A 19940-nucleotide genomic window follows, 5' to 3' on the forward strand; every position below is an offset into this window, starting at 1 on the left:
GCCCCTTAGAAGACACTTGGGAAACCTCTGCCAGAAGAAGAATGCGATCCCCCTGTAGTCATGAGAATACCTTCTACTGAGAAGGAAGAAGCGAGTCTTTGGATTCTGGGAATGATAAGGCAGAGCATCTCCGATGTTAATGCAGAGGACTACACAATATGCACAATTCATACCCCTAAGACGCTCAATTTACGCTTGAAATAGCATGTGGACATGGGAAAGTAGACTCGAGCCACCGGTATGAATCTTGCCTTCTTCATGCCACTCAGCAGATTACACACTAGAGGAACTCGGCAAGCATCTTTCAGGGCATCACGAAGCTCCATTAGAGACATTCTGGGCCACCAATCAACTCTTCCTGTGGTGCACCTGCATTGGAGGCTACTGGTCTTGCTGGACCCTTTACCCGGGAATTTTTGCCTTCTAGGCAAATTTCTACCTCTAAACATCGTCATTCTCTGGTACATACCGGGAAGAGAAGACTGTCTTCAGTCTACACATTCACATGCCCCATGCATTCCTGGGAAGAAGAATGAACATATTCAGACCAATTAACTGGCACTTAAAGATGGATTTTTCGTGGGTTTTCCTCTTCCTTGCTTCTGTACACATTTGTGGTCACGTTGGTTGTATAGAGACCAGAGGAGGCACAGAAGGAAGATACGCAGGACCAGAAGCCATTAAATTAGACGTTGCAAAGAAGCCCAGTGTTAGATATTTTGATTCTAAAGATGTGACTGTTGATGGACTGAACTTTAAAGGGTATGAGCCAAAGCTTAACGTCAATGTGACTGCAGTTCTTCATTCTTCCTCCACCCTGCTGAACATAGAAGCTCCACGCCGACTTAAGAACGTCCAAATTTCTGACCAAGAGGGTGTAAACCTGCTGGTGATAACGACAAGTGGCTACGGATGTGAGAGTCTCTTCTTTGAGTTCCGGGATTTGACCTATGCCAACATTACAAAGGGAGCATTTGAGAGCAGAATAGAGGAGTTGAAGCTACCAGAAGGTGCTCAAACTACCGAGGAATCCCAGAGCATTACTGCATTTGACCTTGAAAATACAAGCATGAACAGTTTACGTATCATTAAAGATAGTTTCAGTGGCATAAGTAGTGTTTCATACAACCTCAAAACTCCAGTCAGGACTGTTCGTTCTAATGGTACTGTCATTTGGTTTGGAAGTGATGGTACATGCTCACTTGTGGAGACATTTTCAGATGGCAAGGAGACTCTGCTCAAGATACTTGTGAAGACGGTGTTACTCGCTGGTCAGAAACCTGATGAAACTTACGCAATGTACTTTATAACTACGGGCGATAATAAATGGAGGAGAATGTACGAACAGGAGTTTGATGAGAGATTGGAAAATATGAAGGTAGAGGGCGTGGAAGGCTCCAATGGTTCCATAGAGTTGGAGGATACATTCTCAGTTCTTCAGCTCACTCATGTAGTTGAATGAGAGTGTCTGGATGTAGTCTATTCTAAAGCATCTATGGAGAAGTACGGACTCACTCTGTATGCTTGGAGGATCTTGCAGTGGCAGTTATTCAGCAATTTAAGGAGTAGCTCATGCTCCGGGTTACTAATTCCCAGGTATACAACATACAAGTCTGCAGGGAATTTCGAGGGTAACCCTTTACAATGCAGTTACCATTTAAACACTCATTAGAGTCACAATTTAAACCAAAGGTTTAGCGAATGCAGTTGTAAAATAGGTGACTGTATGCCACCAGAACAGGACAATGCAGAGTCTCACAAAGTGGACAAGAATTACTCTGCTTAAACACGTTATATCCTGAATTAACACACTTGGATTTTAACCGACACTGAACGTCTCTCGGGTCTAGCCTCTAACCAATTACTGTAAACTGGGCATTTCACATGCCCTGGATGGTTAGTGGGACGCCTATACATTTTAACAATCGCTCATTCACTCATTCAGTGGACAGTGAAAATTCTGTATCGGCCTCAGAATGGTCGAGAATAAAAGAGTATAAGGGTGACATGGCCAGTGTCAGCTGTGCAGCCTCTTCGGGCTTTAATTCTTACTTTTATGAATGTCGTTATACATGGATTCTGCATTACTGGATATACTAGTATCAATTAAGCATGTAGAATCCATTAAAAGATATTCGTGGTAGACTGATGAATAATGAGTAAGAACATCTCTTCTCTGGAGTCTTCCATAGATTCACTACTCCATCATAAGACACCAGTCACCAATAGCAGAAATAGAAAGAATAAGTAAGTGATGGAAGCACTCTCAAGACATATACCTTTATAATAAAACGAGTAATACTACATACCAAGAGTTATAGGCTATCTGGCATTCCAGTATATCAACAAGAGAGAAGTCTAGATGGGGAGAGTCTAATGGTCCTAGTTCTGCTATATTGGCAGATGTATGAGGGGTATTTTACAAGCGAGTGATTAGAGATGACATTATAGTAGGCCACTTCCATATAGTAACACCGACGAGACCTCCACCTCCTAGCACTCCACTAGATATTCCCGCTATAGCTTCTGGACCAAGTCCAGAAGAGGAATTAGTGTGAGTTTCAAGGGTACTAGATCTATTACTATTTTCATTCTGGTCGTCCCCTTGTCTCCGTTCTTCTGTACTTTTACCTTCTTGAGTTTCCACCCACAGAGGGTCCGGTGGATATTTGGTAAGTCTGCCTTTTAGATTTCCCTCAAGTTTTTCGAAAACTACCTTATCAGCATTCTGTTTGACATGTCTAATAAGATTTTCTGTGTCTGCAAAATCTTCTCCTGCCCCTCCCTTCTTAAATTGCGTACTTAAGAGATATCCGTTCCAAGTATTGTTACCATCTTTGCAATAGTAATAGACATACTTGGGGCAACCATCTGATTGCTCATATTTACATATAACCTCAATGAGAACTGGATCTTTGTAGGCCTCCTTAAAATAGATATTCAGCTGCCATATCTCTGTGCCAGGAGGATGAAGATTTTTCCCAGTTATATCACTACCTGATTCTGTCTTAATGCCTTTTAATATGAACGAGGGAAAGTAAGGCTGTTGAACAACATAATAAGCGTTAGATTTCAGTGTTTTATATGGAATGCGTACTCCATCTGAGTCATAATATTTCGTATGAATCCCACCTGTCTGTTCAAATGTCCTCGTTATATCAATAGTAATTCCCTTGTTTATATCACCAAGCTTACTCTTTAGGTCTTCACCTTCTATCAAAGTAAGATTTAGCTTACTTCCATCAGAAATGCTCTGTATTACCTTCTTAAGTTCACCTTCCTCTATGTATGAACCAATCTTGCGGATATCCCATCCTTTGCCTTTACCGCTCTTTTCGGTATTCTTAGATAAGAGGTACCTGCTAGTAACATAACTACCACTTATAACGTCTAGACTAATGTTCAATTCCACAAGTAAAGGAGTAGTATAATCACTATCTTTGTAGTAGACATAAAAACCTGTGATGAGATCATTCGGAAGTCCTCCCTTAACTTTCATATACTGACCACCACTAAGCTGGATATCCTTAACACAAAATGGACTATAAGTTGGATTGTGTTGAATCTTTTTAAATGTACCTCCTATTAAACTACCGGGTGTTACAGTGATACTTGTCCCAGAATATTCAGAATCGTATTTACCATTTCCACCACTTGTACTAGGCTTTTCAGTAAGGTCAAAAATGATGTCACTATCTCCGAGCAGTTTCTTGGAAAAGCTACCATCAGTAGCATTTAGCTGAGCAATGCTAAATCCATTGTGTGTCTCTACGTTTTGGAGTATATTCTCTATATCATTGGTGCAGAGTACCTTACTCTCCGATATAAACCTCGTAAGTATATTGTTCTCTAGATCCGTTTTTGTATCAGGATTCGCGCAGTACCAATTAGTTCCACTGGAAAGAGCAATATGTATAAACAATATATTGGTCTTGTCACCGTTAAAATATGTGGAAATAACTTTTACAGGAACAGGATATGGTATGATTCCCTTAAGCACACTTTCCTTGTGAAGAAGAGCCGATAAAATGAAAGGCTTGCCCTTTCCTGGCTCAGAATAATACTTGTAGGAATCATATGTACCAGGAAAATTATCATCTTCGCATGTTATCTCCTCTGGAATTTTGCTCCAACTTTTTGGATCTATGTCCAGTCGTATTCCACCAGACATCCTCCATTTTCACTCATTTTGTAGTATTTCCTGATAGTCCCTCCACTTGTTACTCTCTATCCTACTCGCTCCTTCATTCTTCAATGGTAGTAATCCATTCATGTCTCAACTGGTGTGAGCAGAATTGTCAGTATGGATGAATGGTTATAACTATGTAAACAAACAATACGCAATAGGCGTGACAAAGACTATAGGTCTAAACAATGGACAGTCTAACCAGATGTTGTAAAGGAGTATCATTCTCAGGGACCTTACATCCTCTACAGAGAATAATGCATGTTAAGTTGAGGGTGAATAATCTGACAGAGGAAGGGAGCATGGAACCACAGACATCTCAGTAACTATGGGATTAACGGTAACTCTTTGGAGTCCTAGAGAGGCTCTGGGACCTTCAGTCTCACGGTAATCCTCATGCTCTCTAAGAGGCTCCCATAGTAGTCTATACTCGTTTATTCCTTATTTGGTCAATAGATCTATAGAGAGAGGAATTAGTCTCTTCTTCCAGGCTCAAATGGTAGTATTGTGCATTATAACTCAATGATGAGAATCTCCATAGTCCTTGGTGATAGTCTAGACTCCCATACTGTTGTTGCATTAGACAACTCGATGCTTGGCATATCATAATGGTAACTCATTCATCCTTCTTCTAGAGACTCCCTATGGTCGTCCTCCTAGCTTCACTAGTAGAATGAGAATCTCTAAAGAGTAGGCATTCCATTCCAAGATGGTTCAAAGTCCAGAGTATACCATTACTCCATCTACCAAACACTGAATACACAGGCTCATATACTAAAGTATACTCGCAAGACTCCTCTATTCACTTCGCTCATAGAGTCTTCATCACTCTTCTTTAGGCTCCCGTTGGTCGCCCATTCGTTACACTCATTCCATAGTGATATACTCCCTAGTCTCCGACGTCGGTAGGTCATTCTTCCTTCCGTTGCACTCCAGTAGTGACCTTAATCCTACTGATAAGAAGAGCTCCCATACTGGCGTATAGTCGCACATCCTTCGGGGCTCATTCTCCGCTTTGCTACGGACTTTGCATGCAGTGCATCTTCTGTCCTTTTGCGTACGTAAATTTTTATTCCGCTACCTAAACCCATTTCTTCACTATATTCTTCCCCAAATGTCCATATTTGCCCGTTTAATTGGCGCCAAGACTCTCTTCTTCCTTCTCATCCTCTACACCTCCACTCTACTTGCAATCGACGTTACCTTTGACATATCCACAAAAGGGGACTTTTACAACATCATAGAGCACCTGGAATACAACAAGGATGTTGTGGAGCGTACTTATATTCCGCATTCAGACTGCAAGATCAAGAGAATCATCGACGGTAACGAGATCCTCTGGGACGCCGAACCTGGGACTGAGTGCGGGAATCTGACGGTCTTTGCTCTGGGTAGTGAAAGGAAAATGCTCTCCATCAGAGTAATGACTGCGAGCGGTTCCGAATTCATCTGGATGGAGAGGTTTAGGAGCCACTGGAGGTTCATGGCTGATGAAGAGTTTGGCAAGTGTTGGTACCAACTGCATCACGGAAGAGAGCTGAAGTTGGAGGACCCGCATAGTCACACCTTCAAGGCCGAGGAATGCAAGTCCATCTACGGAAAGGGGCTGAGGATTATGCCGATTTTGGACTACAAGATCAGGTCGGTGACTTGTCTCGGGGAGGAGCTCTGGAGCTCAGACGAACTAGACTGCGAGTTTGTCATTGTCTACGGAGACTTTACAGACCCAAGGTGGGTGAGCATAACCATAAACTTTGGTGGAATCTACCATACCGTGTACTTTCAGAGAACAGCGATAGAGTGGAAGACGCGCTCATTTGAGGAGTTTTCAGAGGAGATTAAAAGGGCAAGAATTTATAGTGACGATCCAGGAGAAGGCTGTTCATACGTGACGCACTTTTACAGGCATTCAGCCCCTAGAAGGAGTGCAGTTAGGACGGGGACGAATACGGCGGAAGCCAATGCTGGCCATTGGAATTTTATAAATTACACCGAGGAAGAGATTAAGGATTTGTATTATGAATGCGCTAGCGGCCAAAGAGAGTAGTAAGGCGCCGTTCTTGAGTGGGAATATGATGGACAGTATGCTCTGATTGGTGAGCCCTCGTCAACCCTTCCATGCCTCAACTGTTGGTGCAATCGTCAATTAAAGTTCACTATCCCCTATCATCCATACTCATTCATAGTATGACAATTGTGGATGTGTGAAAAATAGCTTTATGGACGACAAACAATCTGCATGCAGTTTAACTGACCCCTCGCCACGGGGCAAATGTTTGGCCTCCCCAGAGGTTTTTAATTCGCAAGAATAAATTTTTTGTTTAAATTGATTCTAGAAGTCTGCATAACAGCATTTAAAACTGAAGGAATAAAAACTACGAGACCATGAAGCTCACTCTAGTCTTCCGTTTAAACTTTGCGATTCTTTTCATTTTAACAAGGCTCAAGGGAGCAATGGCTCCACCAACTGGCCCTAAGAGGCTCGTCAGCATTGATCTTTCAGGGCCACTGCCAGGCAACATTATGATGATTCCGTCAAGGAATGAGGAAATTGGCGGTTACAATTATACCATTCAGCACAGTCGAAGACATACGCACATTATCGGTCACATTAGCGATCGAGGTAGGTTCTAGATCCGTAGAGAAGCGGAGAATGAGGGATGCGAACTACGGAGTAGGAGCCAGAGCTCCTGATAGTCGCTCTTGCTCCCTTCATGCTACGCATTACGTTCACATTATACTCGTTTCACTCGCATACTTCACACTCATTCTTTAGGGCAATTCCTGGTACCGGGTGATCCTACGGCAGTGAGTAGGTACCTTTACGTCCTTACCACGAGCGACGGCTCAAAAGTCGTAAGAGTAATGACCAGGACGAGGGTAAGCAACGTCTTTTACCTGAGGAGGATCCAAGAGTTTATCAAGAAGGTCGACGATGCCATGTACCACGTTCTCGTCAGGGAGCCCATAGTGATGAACGTTTTGGAGCAGACTGAGGACCAAAACATCGAGATTGAGCTCATTCCCGATAATCCAATCGAGGAGGGAGATCTCGACCCCTCAAGACCAATTCCCACCTACTACAGAATAAAGCCTGCTATGAAGTTTTACAGGACCATTGGCGTAGTCAAATACGGCAGACACACTGTGGACGACAAGATTGAGGGACTGATTGAACGAAGGGTCATATGGGGAGGAGCAATCGGTAATCCCAAAATTACAGTCACTTCGAACTACACCAACGGAACCGAGGTCGTGGAAAAGTACGAGTTCTTGAAGAACGAACAGATGTTTCACGCATTTTCGTACAAGAAGCGATATTCCTCACTCTGTGGGTAGTGCATGCATGGATGTGAGCTATGGAATGGTGAATTAGCGACTATATGAGCGTAGCTAATAGAGGAGCCAGAGCGACTAACAGGAACTCTATGGAGACCCCTGGGAGCCTAAGGAATAGTAGTATTCTCAGTGCAATTCTGGAGGATCCTCGGCCGAGTCTTTAATGCCAACTGTAGAGATAATCTTACAAATGTAAAATATTAGGGTCTTGAAGGCCCAAACAATCAAAGTGGTAACTTTACATTTAAGTGCCATGTATTACTGCACGCTTGTATTTAGGATCTCCATTTCTTAGGGTTGACAAGTTGGCTCCTCAGTCCATAAAGGTTTCTGAATTATGCATGTCTTGATGTTGCACTGTAGATGGAGTAGTATACTGCTCGTTATTCTCTAATGGGCCACTATTAAGCCAGGCAGTAGATGGAGGAGTCACCATATGGAGTGGAGAATGAGGTGAGGGGTCTACCGGAGCATCCTCAAGTATTGGTGGTAGATACGCTAAATATGGAGGACTAAATGGCGTAGAGTTATTAAATAAGTAAAGACAAGAATCATCAATCAGTCACAGACTTCATTACCTCATCCATCTCTAGACATTAGAGTGTTCCACTGTTGGATCGTGATCCATGGTAGAGTGGACTAAATAGACCGGAATGGAGTCTTGCTCTAATGTGTAAATTTTAGGATATACCTGATGTTGTCATTCATCAAAGAGAACCATAATAGTCCACATTGAGGCTACTACAGTGACATCTGGCAGGAATGTTAGGGAGGTAACAAGGCTCTCTTGCAGACTCACTGTTTGGAGAAAGACCGTGGAAAGTAGCTTCTTTAGCATATTATCAATGGTACAAGGACATTGAAAGAATGCTACAAAAAGTTTGAGACTAGGGAAGTAAATATGGAAGGTTCCGTGAGGAGAGAGTACAAGGTCATTTATCGAGGTTACTCTGCTCTCTATTTCGTCATCTCTCGGTGTGAACCAGAAACTACTATAGCATAATGGAATATAGCTCATTTGCTTCCTACTAATCCCTCATTAGTGCGGAAATGTCTCTTCCTCTTGGCCATTCATGGACCCCAGATCTCCAGGAATAAATCGTTAGAGGAGGAACATTAAGGCCATTCCTCTTCTTTCTTGTGGACAAAGACTCTACGTTTTAAGGTCCCTAAAATTTCTTGGTTTATAATCGGAAGGCTTACTTAGCAACATGAAGATTCCAGTTTTGTTCTCATTCATTCTCGTTTCTGTATCAGGTAGTTTACTTTCATTTGGGGGTTGTGGTTCTAAAAGCAAGACTAATGAGGGCGAAGCGAGTGTAGCAGCTAAGAATGATAAAGCTGAAGGTAGAGCAAATACGGAGGTTAATAATGAAGTGGTAGAGGCAGCCGCCTCTACTGTAAGTGGAGATACTACAGACACATCCGCAATTGACATTTCAAGACCTGAAACGTTCACTGCTTATGGAACTGGTTTGGGAACAGATGGTGTGGAATTAAAAACTCTCCATCCAGGAACTGGCATCCGTGCAACTCGTGTTTTAGACAATGGAGTAAAGGTCTGGGAAGGTTCTGGAAAAGAGAAATGCCAAACAGTGGAGTTTTATTCTAAAGGAGGCTCCAAGTTGTTAAGGCTTTTAATTGTGGTAGAAAGTTCTTATAACACTGGTCATGTCTATTATGAGCATGTTAATGAGAAGTGGAAGAACATCAAAAAGGGAGTTGACTTTGATAATAAACTTGAAGAGTTGAAAAAATCAGAGAACAATTTGTCCATTACTCCTGGGCAGGAATCTCTAGAGCAAGAAGAATCTTTAGAAGTCATTCCTACTGCTCCTGATTTCAAATCCAAACTTGACTCTACCCTGCTTATTGTAAGAGAGTACACTGTTGATGGTCTATTCTATTTGACCTGTACACCAAATTCTAATACCAAGGTTGAAAAACTAAAGTATGATGGAACGGAGATATGGTCTGGTAGTGCGACAATTAAGAAGTCTTCAAACTTAGTGGATGCTATGATATACTTTGATGATAATGCTCCAGCATTAATTGTAATCCATACCATTAAAGGAGACGAAAGGTCTACGGTTTATAGATACCATGATGGTAAGCAGTGGAAGGATACTAAAGAAGATGATCATAATAGTAGGCTGACCGCTCTAAAGAAGAAGTATAACCTGAGGGTATTTTAGATCTTACTAGTCCAGATGAATCCAAGGTAATTGTGAGTTTTAAGGAAGATAATGGAGTAAACATAGTAAATATTCTCCAAAGGATGCCTTCTACATCTCCTCTGTTCTTGATGGTGAGAAGGAGCTATGGAAGACTGGAAAAGATGAAAAATGTGCATTTGTACAATCTCATACAAAAGGTTCTTCAATACTTCTAATATCTCTTTCAAATACTGATGATAAGTATTTTGAGAAGAATGGCCAAGAATGGAAGAGTTTTAATAGGAATGACTTTTAAAATAAGCTAAAGGAAATTATGGTAGGATCTAAAGTGAACCAAATCCTTCTGTTAAACATCAAAAATATAAACAACCCATGTTTGTAAAGTAGATTAAGTCTCCATAGGAATTCCCTATGGACACTCATTCATCATTAATGCAGCTTATAACTTGTGTTTAATGTACTATCTAGTATGCTAGTTTGTTTGGTGTTCTCATATTCACAGAGTTTGTTCTTTTCAAACAAAGTCAGGATAAGTATTGTTCTCGTGATGGGCATCAGAATGTCAAAGAATAGCCCGTAATGGTAATGGAGGAAGGGTGTCTATACCTAGGAATGAGTATCTTGTGTAAGCAAGGCTAATTAACAAGATGTATGAGAGAGTAGTGAGTAAAGTACAGGCAGAAAACATCTCAGTGCTACACTCATGATGGATCTAGAAGAGGAGCAATATAAATACCTTATAGTGATGAGAGGGAAGAACCTCTGCCAGACCAAAAAGTAACTCTTTGGGCTCATTAAAAGGTTGGAATTTGCAATGGTAGTGTACAATAACTTACATATATGGTAGCCTAATTAATTAGTGAGTATATAAAGTATCTTTTATAGCTCCAAAAATGTACAAACAATCCAAAGAAAAGGCAAACACGCCGATTTATAGATGGTTTGCTTGAGAAAATTAAGCCACAAAGACTATAGGACAAGTTATTCTCAACTTATGATGGTCAGGGCCTACAGAAGAATCTAAAACATGATCACAACAACATAAAGGTTGAAAATTTTCTCTTTCCTACCCTCTTATACCGATCTATTCCTCCAACAAAACTCTTCTTCCTTCCATCTACTTGGTCTGATACTATTGTATTACAAGGCATCTAGGTTACCCCGAAGACATTCCCGGAAAGTACCATTTTTTATAATCTTTGGAGAATCTTTATTGTTCAAAATACTCTAATTTATGTAGTCTTCCTGGTCCATTCCTGACCATCTCTTCACCCCATGCATTTTATAAATTCTTCACCCTACCAACAAAAGTCAATGGCTATAAGGTAACCTGGAAGATGAACGTTTTAGGGGTTTTATATCTGGTTCTATTGATTAGGTCATCCATTGCCCCTCCAGTATGTTCAGGAGGAAGGTTGTCTAATCCATCAAGGAGAAATGTTCCAACTACGGTACCTTCCGGGTTGGTTCTTGACCTTGAAAAGCCAGACGATAAGCTTTGCCAGTCCTTTGACTATAACACAGATGGAATTCCTACGAGACTCATTATGCCAAAGGATGATAATGTAATAACATCAATCAAGGAAGGTTCTTTAGACATATGGAAGGCTTCTGGAGATAATGTCGCATGCGCATTTGTAACTCTTCGTCTGAGTGACGGTAAACCGGTAATTGCACAGCTAACCAAGAATGGCAATGGAAATCCGATGGTTACATTTCTAAAGAAAGATGACAAATGGGATCCGGTAAATGATTATTCGACAGAAGTCATTAAACTCAGGAAAACTCCAAAGTCTCTAGAGGACTTTACCCTTGACATCTCTGCTTTTAAAGACACTGATCAGTGTACTGTTTTCCAAGTAGACCTTCTGGGTATTACCACTAGACACTTTTACCCTAAACCTGGACATGTAGCTATCCAAGTAAAGGATGGAAATAAGGAACTGTGGAAGTGTGGAAACAGTGACCATTGCGTTTCTTGTATCATTCATAAACATGGGAGTGTAGAACTACTGGAGGTGGGTATAGTGGAGAACTGTTCAAAGAGATGGAGGTACTTTGAAAAGAATGGTCAGGAGTGGAGAGAGATCGAAAAGACAGAATTTGATGAGAAGGAGCAAGCTATTATAGGGGGAAAGTTTGTAAGCGCTCTCCTAGACAAGGTAGATGCATCCTTATTTGATCTTGAAGAGTCCCTTGAAGATGGTATAAAAGTTCTCAAACTCACAGCTAAGGAGGGTACCTCTACTAACGAACTTTTATACGATGGCAAGACAGTTTGGGAGGGTAAGAAGAAATCCTGCCCATCGGCTATCTTGTATATGGATGGAGAGAAGCCCACTCTTGCAGTACTTGTTACCAAGGATAAGAATGGTAAGGATGGAAAAGTCTATCAGTACCATGATGGTAACAAGTGGAGGGATACTAAAGAAGATGACCATAAGGAGAAGCTGGCTGAGCTAAAGGAGAAGTGTAAGCCTGGAAAAACCCTAGACATTTCAAAGAGGGATAGTTCAGTAGGTAGCTATTACATCACTTATCCTGGTTATGGAAAGATTGCACACAATTTTGATCTCAAAAGTGCCACAGTAACTAAAGTAGTCGATGGAGAACATGTAATATGGACAGCTAAAGAAAATGGTCATAAGTGTATAGATGCAAAAAATATCGTTACAGGCGGTAAAGAATCATTGAGATTAGAAATTAAAGCGGATAAGAATGAGGACTTATGGTTTAGGAAGAGAGATGGTAAATGGACCATCATCCCCCAATCCAACTCCAGAGCCTAATCCACTCATCATTCATCCTGTGGATGGATAGACTAATCACTAATGCAGTAAAATCTGCCAGTAGGCAGAACTACAGACAGTTGTCCATGAGAATATCTGGACCGTTTGAATGTTCCTGTTTCTCATACATCACTATTATTCCGTACTCTTCACCAATTATGCATGTTCAATATTGAAAAGGAGGAAGAAAATAAAGGGCTACATAACGGAGAAGATCTTCTAGTGATAATTGCAAATGATGGAAACATACGCTACTATTATCATAATAAGTATGGCCAAGTAACTTGTGCAAAGCTTACTGCTGTATTAGTAAAATATTTTTTAGAGGGTTTCTAGTGAGTAGTTCTTTCACTTGTTCACCAAAGGTACCCTTACATACATAGAACACTTTAGATAGTAGGAAGATGTAATGATCTGCAAATACCCTGGAAAGCACTGGCTTAAATATTCAAGATAAGGAAGAATAGGAATAACGTGTTCAAGTTATAAGGCGGAACGTTTATGAGACATTTTCGCCATCTCTTACTGGAAATGCCCACTCGGCAGAATAGAGGAAGTAGGAAGATTAATATAATTGCTCAGATGCATCAACTATTTCACTATGTTAGTGACCAGGAAGAATAAAGGCCTATGTAAACTGTTATTTATCCCCATTAACCCCTACATTCATTGGTTTCGTTCCATTATCATCTTTGATACTAATACTTCCTGCATGTGCTAAGACTCCATTCACACTATTCTAGACATTAATTACTAGTTTGGAAAAATTATGAGTAGTATGGGACAAAGAGCCTCTTAAATAGTCTTCTAAGGAATCTCTTAATACTACTCGGTCTGATGAACTAAAGGATGGAGGTGCTAGTAAAGTTGAAGAATATTCTGAAGCTTCTTCTACTGTATATGATGCTAGTGGTAATGCTAGAGGACCCTAAAGACCTATTTGTAAAGTTAAAGAACCTAAAACAGCTGGATCTAAAGAACAAGCTCTTAGTTATTCTGAGCATATCTCTACTAGTTCTGTTCATAGTATCTCTAATTGTACTACTCAGTAGCTGCTTCTTAACCTCTACCTGCCCCCAGCTTCTGTACAGCGTCCCGTTCCTCCTAGTCTCTCTCCTGCCCCTGTGGTTCCTCAAACTGACACTCATTCTTTTTGTCCTCAAAATCAACCTAAAGGACTTGTTCAGAGCATCAACCTCTAGCTCTTGAAGACTCGGTCACTTCTAATTGGGGTATAACTAGGATCTAGAAGTACTACGCTTAGGAGTGGATGCATTGGTTAGACATCCTTAGAGATACTAAAATTCTTTCTAATTAGCCCATATCCACGCATAATATGATGGAAATGTCTCCTAGAGATATTCCTTAAAATACTAATATTGATCTCCATTTCGAAAAGAATGGTAATGGTGGATGAATATCTATTTATAAGGAAGACTACGATAAGAAAAATGCTTATATGAATGACATTCCCTCTGGGAAACCTAGTGAGGAATCTCCTGATCTCACTTCAGAGTCTGAAGATTCTGAATAGTAACTCACTGATACTCCCTCTTGACATAATGCAGTATAGTGGAATACCATAATTCAGTCTCTTCTTCACACTCCATAGGAGTGTGCATGTTTAATTAATGGTAGTCTCCTTTACATTTATAGATATAGCTACGAGTACTACATGTCTATCTTCTTCCAGAGATTCATTCACTATTAATATATTAACCCATGATGGGTCTAGAAGGGGAGTAGGATCAAGACCATGTAATGACTATAAGAGCGAGAGACTGTAGAATCTCAAAGGATATACAGTCCACATATGACATAGACAGAGAGAAATTTAATTATATACTCTGTATAACATCTCTTCCTCCCATAGAGACCTTCCAGACTGCAAATACGGTTTAGTGGAAACGGGACAAAGTTTTCAGCAAATTTGCAACAAGGATTCAAAGGTTTCCAAGAACCCAAAAAGTACAACCCTAAACATTCCCTTAAACAGCTCCAATCCAGCAGCTTCCTTATGGATTGTCAAACGACAGCTCATCAACCATTCGAGTAAACCTGATGACATCGTGCATGTAAAAATCCCCATGTCTTTTAGACACGTTTATACACCCAAAATCGGTGTCTTATCCCTCTTGAGTACAGAATTAAAATCTTGGTATTGAATTAAAAGGATAAGTGAACGGTAAAAATGGCAAACACGTGTAGATCCTACAGTTGGAACTATGTAAATGTAGAGATTAATCAGACAAAGTCCAGCTATAAGGATGCATGTGGTAACGAAATAAAGGTATATAACTTAGATGGTGACAAATTCCCGGGATATAGACTATACGTTCATAAAATTCCTCAAGGACAATTCTGGCTCGGTGGAATATATCACAGGGATAAACAGCAGACTGGATTCGGCTACATACATAAATATCATACGGACGTTAAAACTTACTATGTGGATTATGACTACGGATACCTTGTCCCGCTGCTTCTCGGACTCAAGAGATTTGATCACGACTATTATGAACGAGAAAACTATATCACAGGTTCCGGAAACTGGAAGAAGTGCAATATTATAGATGACAATACTCGCGTCAAAAACAAGTTGAATGATTTAAGTAAGAACTTAAAAGAGTTTATTGTAGTCAAAACGGATGCCTCTGGAAAGACCTACTATGCCAATGGTAAGACTAGTTCAGCTCCAAAAGTCAATGGAGAGATAAGCATAACTGTCTCATCATCTGTATACGATGGAGCATATAAGCTTTATAAACATGTTAGAAAGGACAATGACACAATTAGAGTTCTCTCAGCCATGCATTCAGATGTTAATGTCCCGTTTGATTATCCAGTATATGGAACTAAGTGCAGTGAGGTTTTGGTATATTACTGGGAGGGCGACAGTAGTCATACTAATCCCCTTTTACTGGAGCTTAAGCAAACGCTAAATACTTCACAATCCTACTATAGACTTTCTTCTGGAGGAACAGATAAAAAATGGACACCTGCTGGTGTAATAAATGCTGGTAATCTTAAGGATAACTTAGATAAGCTAAACTGTGAAAAGAATAAGGCGCATGTTATGGATATTTCAAAGGCTGAATCTACTACTTACAATTGTTCTGGCTGTGGGAATACCCGTATCACTGTTGTAGATTCTAAAATTACAGCTGAAGACTACATAAAAACTACTCACAAGATAGAGAATGGCGATATGATTGGCAAGTTGGCATCTAATGGCTATGGACAGGATGGAATAAATTATACAAAGGATAGAAATACCGTGACAGTGTTTAGATATCCTTTATCCGGAGAACCTATCCTACTTTACTACTCCGGTACTTGGTACAAGAAGGCTATAAAAACCAACCAGTGGAAGGAAATTACGAACCAAAAAGTCCCAGCCGATGATAATTCAACATTTGATATCAAGAAGATCCTTCTAGACGTATATGCACCCTGGGTTACAATAAATTTGGATAAAACACAATATAAGGAAAAGTATTATGAAGAAGATTTAGAGATTACAGTCGAAGAAGGAGATGACCAGAACGAGTATAGAAAACTTACACATGTTAGAAGGGGAGGAGTTTTTAGGGTAAAAGCCATTGTTCACCATGGAAGCCCCTTGATTGGTATAGAATCGAATGAGCCTCTGGGAAGCGTATCCGCATACTATTATCTCCTAGATGGTAAAAAGGAAGGCCCACTTGCCATAGAGCTCAGCTTGAAAACAAGTAGCGGATACAAATATGACTACTACATCGAGGACCCGCATAGTGGAGAATGGATCCCTTTCTCCTGGGACGGAAAAAGAGAAGGTGCTCAAATGGGATACTACGAAATTACAAAGCAATTAAAAGATGCCAAAGAAATACACATCACGAGAAAGAAAGGGAGTGGACCACCTCCCGGAGCCATAGCAGCCGCTCTAACCCTTGCAGTAGGAGTTGTATGCGTTGCCGTATACTACAGATATTCATTGCGAAATATGGGCTCCTTGATTATAACCAAAGCCGTACATACCATAAACAGAATCCATTAGCTCGTTCACCTTTTATGTTATACATGGATAATTGCAAGGAATAGGAAGTATTTCCCCGAAAAACAGAATGTATAAAGTTTAATTAGAGTTATACAGTGTTTATATGTTAGATATATGGAGCAGGTGAAGTTGACAAGTATAGACCAAACGGAAACCTGCATGCACAAGTTTTGGGTTTAGTTTCTTCCGAACAACATGGACATAATGGAACTTAGCAGAGTACCATTATCTAAATAAACACATTTATTCCTCATTATCGTGTCCATGACTATCCGACTGAAGGGAGGATAGGTCCCGAAGAATGAGGGATGTGAGTTATGGAGACTCTATGAGCGGAGAGAATAGAGGAGAACTGGCAAGTATACGCCAGTATGGGATAATGAGCGAATAACAGGAGATCCTCCGTCTATTTGCCATCTTTTGCTTTAAAAGTCTCTAAAAGAACATAATTGGATAGAAACGGAGTGAGTGTTTAGGAGCATATACTCTCCATAAAGAGAGCACTGTGTTTGATGCCAAATTTTATCTTGGAAACAAAATTACCTGGATCAAAAACTGCCTATTGGTGGCATTTACGTTGTTATTATTTGGGCAGTTCTTCTTCCTACTTCACCTGTTTATCAAAGGTACCTTTGTATAGAGAGGACACCTTAGATACTAGGAGGATGGTAATTATATAGAGATACTCTGGGAAGTACTAACCTAAATACTGAAGGTCTCTAATTAAACTGAAGGTAAAGAATAGAACGTATAACTCATTCAGTTTATGAGGTGGGTGCTTTTGTATCTTCTCAAACCCATTCCTATAAAATATACCCATTCATCCCAAAACAGAAGGAATGCAAAATGTTTCATAGTGTCGAGTCATTACAATATGTTTAGAAAACCCATGAATGATAATGTACTAATTAACCCACCCCGTACGTACCGGTCTGTTATATGTGCGTTATTAGTTTCTACCCTTGTAGACACTACAGTTTCCTGTAGGTTTGGGGAATAATCAGAACAGGCCTTTATAAATAAGATTTTTCGATTGTATTTCGACCTGACCTTGATTTCTTGACTGTTTGAGTTTATCCTCTTACTGAGGATTCCAGCGAATCTCCCAAAGAGACTTACTGGTTCTTCAACGATTACTATAAGCGCCATAGTTTTATTACCGCCTTGCTTTTTAAAAGTTATGTTTATCCCCCGTCTAATCTGGGTGGGTGAACCAGTCGCCACCTGTTTATATAAGAAGAAGTTTTTTCGATTAAATTCAGGTAGGCATTGCAATTCGTCCAGGGTTAACGCTGACCTTATGTCAGCTAGATTATAATAAAGTCTTCTAGTGCCAAGTATGTCATTGTTGAACTCTTTGTCGTCAGTTTGGAATGATGCACGGTAGGTTATACCAGTTTGTTTAACGATTAATTTGGGTCCTATTCTTCCACTATCATCATGTTTTTGTTGCTTTTTAAGAGGCAATATGTCTCCCTGTTTACTCTCTGTATAATCGCAAGCTCGTACCCATTTAGAAAAGATTTTTTGATTAGATTCAGGTAGGCATTGCCGTTATCTCTATCGGAATGGACTTCCAATGCTTATTCATCGTAGTTAAAGAGCATAAGATGATGTATTTTAGAGAATATATCTCTAAAATAAGAAATATCTAACAATCGATATTTTCACCAAAAGATTTCGACTCTGACCATAATGTAAATGAATAAAGGCCTACACAGTGTGTTATTTATCCCCATCAACTCTTTTATTCCTGGATTACATTCTCATCGTCTTCTCTTCATATTATCATTATCCACAGAGAACTTCTTGTAGATAACTTGTACATCTGACTTGTCAAGGTTTCTAGTTTCTATCTTACTCCACTTCCATATTACACACTCTGTGTTTAACTGTAAGGTAATGGAGGTATTTGGTTGGTTCTTGTTCTGAAGATTTGCCATCCTAAAAGCAGTCAAGAGGTTGAATGCGGGATGAGAATCTTGGCGGTATGTTTGGTAAAACTCTGCAGTGCAGGATGCTTTGACAAGTTATGCTTTTGGAGAAGTACTGGCATTACCCTAGATCTTTCTAATATAGATGAGACAAAGATAGATGTTTGTACATGGTACAGTGGTGCTTTTGAGCAAAAGATCTACCTTCCAAAGGATGGCGGTAATCTAAGATCCATCTTGGATGGTGGAACTTCTGTTTGGACCGCTGGAACTGGAGAAGTTTCTGGGTTTGTACAATCTTATGCCAAGGATAATGTAGAACTTCTTTTCGTAGGAATAAAGAGTGGTGGTAATAATACTACTTACTATGCCAAGAATGTTAATCGTAGTCCTCCTTGGTATCCACTTTCTGGAACTTCTGTTTGGACCGCTGGAACTGGAGAAGTTTCTGGGTTTGTACAATCTTATGCCAAGGATAATGTAGAACTTCTTTTCGTAGGAATAAAGAGTGGTGAGAAAGTTACTGACAAGTTCTTTGAGAAGAATGGTGGAGCATGGAAGGAGCTCCAACAGGATGAGTTTAATGGGAAGCTTGCGACACTTATGGGAGAAACCTTAGATCTCTCCAAACCAGACATGTCAAAGGTAAAGATATCTGAAAAGGCAGATAAGGGAGTTGAGAAGAAGGAATATCACCTTAAAGGAAGATTCAGAATAACTTATGTCATTGACGGCAAACTGTCGATCTGGACCGTCCCCAAAAATGAAGAGTTTGTATTCGCAGAAGTGTCGTCCAAGGGAGACTCTTCTCTACTTTTACTCTCTCTTACGAATTGTGATAAGTACTTTGAGAAGAGTACTTACGGATGGAGAGACATTGATGAGGAAGAGTATAAGAGTAGGCTAAATGAGATGAAGGCTAAGCCTGATCTAAAATCCAAGGTGGACGGGTCACTCTTTAATGTAGATGAAACAAAGGAGGATTGTATTAAGGTTCTAAAACTCACAGCTAAAGTCGATAAAGCTGCTGAGCTCAAGTATGATGGTAAGGACGTCTGGACATCTCAAAATGCTGGTGACTCATGCTTGGTAGCCACTTTATACTTCGGACAAGACAACTACCCCGTTGTAGCCACGTTTAGATTCAAGGACGAGTACGGCAACAAGTGGGCAGGTTACCGTAAATTTGCGGATGGCAAGTGGATTCCGGTCAACAAGAAGACCTTTGACGAACTACTCGCAAGCTCAAGATCATGAGTCCCTAGTCAGTATTAAAACGCAGTTTCTCAAACAAATGTGTGCGCATCCTCATCACTATAGTCGCACATATGGGTTCAAAATGTAGTCTTCTTTATGCATACTCGGTATCACATACAGGAATCCACATTAAACCCATTTAAAAAACTCTTCCTTCTGGAATCTCTTCCTCTTCTTCACCCCATGCCTTCTGTCTACTCTTATTCCTCCCTGTCCATA

General features: G+C 40.3%; 8 protein-coding genes across 8 annotated transcripts; 7 read left to right on the forward strand and 1 right to left on the reverse strand.

Annotated features, from left to right (window-relative positions):
• The first annotated feature begins 544 nt into the window (after positions 1-544).
• BEWA_046320 (signal peptide containing protein) lies at positions 545-2006 on the forward strand. The gene has a single exon (XM_004831563.1). It carries the CDS (start codon positions 569-571, stop codon positions 1460-1462), a length of 894 nt encoding a protein of 297 aa, XP_004831620.1. The 5' UTR covers positions 545-568; the 3' UTR covers positions 1463-2006.
• Positions 2007-2419: 413 nt separating this feature from the next.
• On the reverse strand, positions 2420-4171 carry BEWA_046330 (hypothetical protein; the record flags this gene model as incomplete). The annotated part of the gene is made up of 1 exon (XM_004831564.1): positions 2420-4171. One exon carries the CDS (start codon positions 4169-4171, stop codon positions 2420-2422), a length of 1752 nt encoding a protein of 583 aa, XP_004831621.1.
• Positions 4172-5300: 1129 nt separating this feature from the next.
• On the forward strand, positions 5301-6233 carry BEWA_046340 (signal peptide containing protein; the record flags this gene model as incomplete). The annotated part of the gene is made up of 1 exon (XM_004831565.1): positions 5301-6233. One exon carries the CDS (start codon positions 5301-5303, stop codon positions 6231-6233), a length of 933 nt encoding a protein of 310 aa, XP_004831622.1.
• Positions 6234-6640: 407 nt separating this feature from the next.
• Positions 6641-7525, forward strand: BEWA_046350 (hypothetical protein; the record flags this gene model as incomplete). The annotated part of the gene is made up of 2 exons (XM_004831566.1): positions 6641-6809; positions 6963-7525. 2 exons carry the CDS (start codon positions 6641-6643, stop codon positions 7523-7525), a joined length of 732 nt encoding a protein of 243 aa, XP_004831623.1.
• Positions 7526-8736: 1211 nt separating this feature from the next.
• BEWA_046360 (signal peptide containing protein) lies at positions 8737-9720 on the forward strand (the record flags this gene model as incomplete). The annotated part of the gene is made up of 1 exon (XM_004831567.1): positions 8737-9720. One exon carries the CDS (start codon positions 8737-8739, stop codon positions 9718-9720), a length of 984 nt encoding a protein of 327 aa, XP_004831624.1.
• A 1319-nt stretch (positions 9721-11039) lies between these two features.
• BEWA_046370 (signal peptide containing protein) lies at positions 11040-12491 on the forward strand (the record flags this gene model as incomplete). Its single annotated transcript, XM_004831568.1, has 1 exon — positions 11040-12491. The coding sequence occupies one exon, from the start codon at positions 11040-11042 to the stop codon at positions 12489-12491; it is 1452 nt and encodes a 483-aa protein (XP_004831625.1).
• Positions 12492-14682: 2191 nt separating this feature from the next.
• BEWA_046380 (hypothetical protein) lies at positions 14683-16530 on the forward strand (the record flags this gene model as incomplete). The annotated part of the gene is made up of 1 exon (XM_004831569.1): positions 14683-16530. The coding sequence occupies one exon, from the start codon at positions 14683-14685 to the stop codon at positions 16528-16530; it is 1848 nt and encodes a 615-aa protein (XP_004831626.1).
• Positions 16531-18503: 1973 nt separating this feature from the next.
• Positions 18504-19721, forward strand: BEWA_046390 (hypothetical protein; the record flags this gene model as incomplete). Its single annotated transcript, XM_004831570.1, has 1 exon — positions 18504-19721. The coding sequence occupies one exon, from the start codon at positions 18504-18506 to the stop codon at positions 19719-19721; it is 1218 nt and encodes a 405-aa protein (XP_004831627.1).
• Positions 19722-19940: the final 219 nt, after the last annotated feature.

This window comes from Theileria equi, assembly GCF_000342415.1.
Source record: "Theileria equi strain WA chromosome 4 map unlocalized gcontig_1105316255041, whole genome shotgun sequence".
NCBI classification, from domain to species: Eukaryota; Apicomplexa; class Aconoidasida; order Piroplasmida; family Theileriidae; genus Theileria; species Theileria equi.

Bases quoted from the DNA above. Each gene is read 5' to 3' on its own strand.
- BEWA_046320 (XM_004831563.1), top strand. From the start codon at position 569: ATGGATTTTTCGTGGGTTTTCCTCTTCCTTGCTTCTGTACACATTTGT.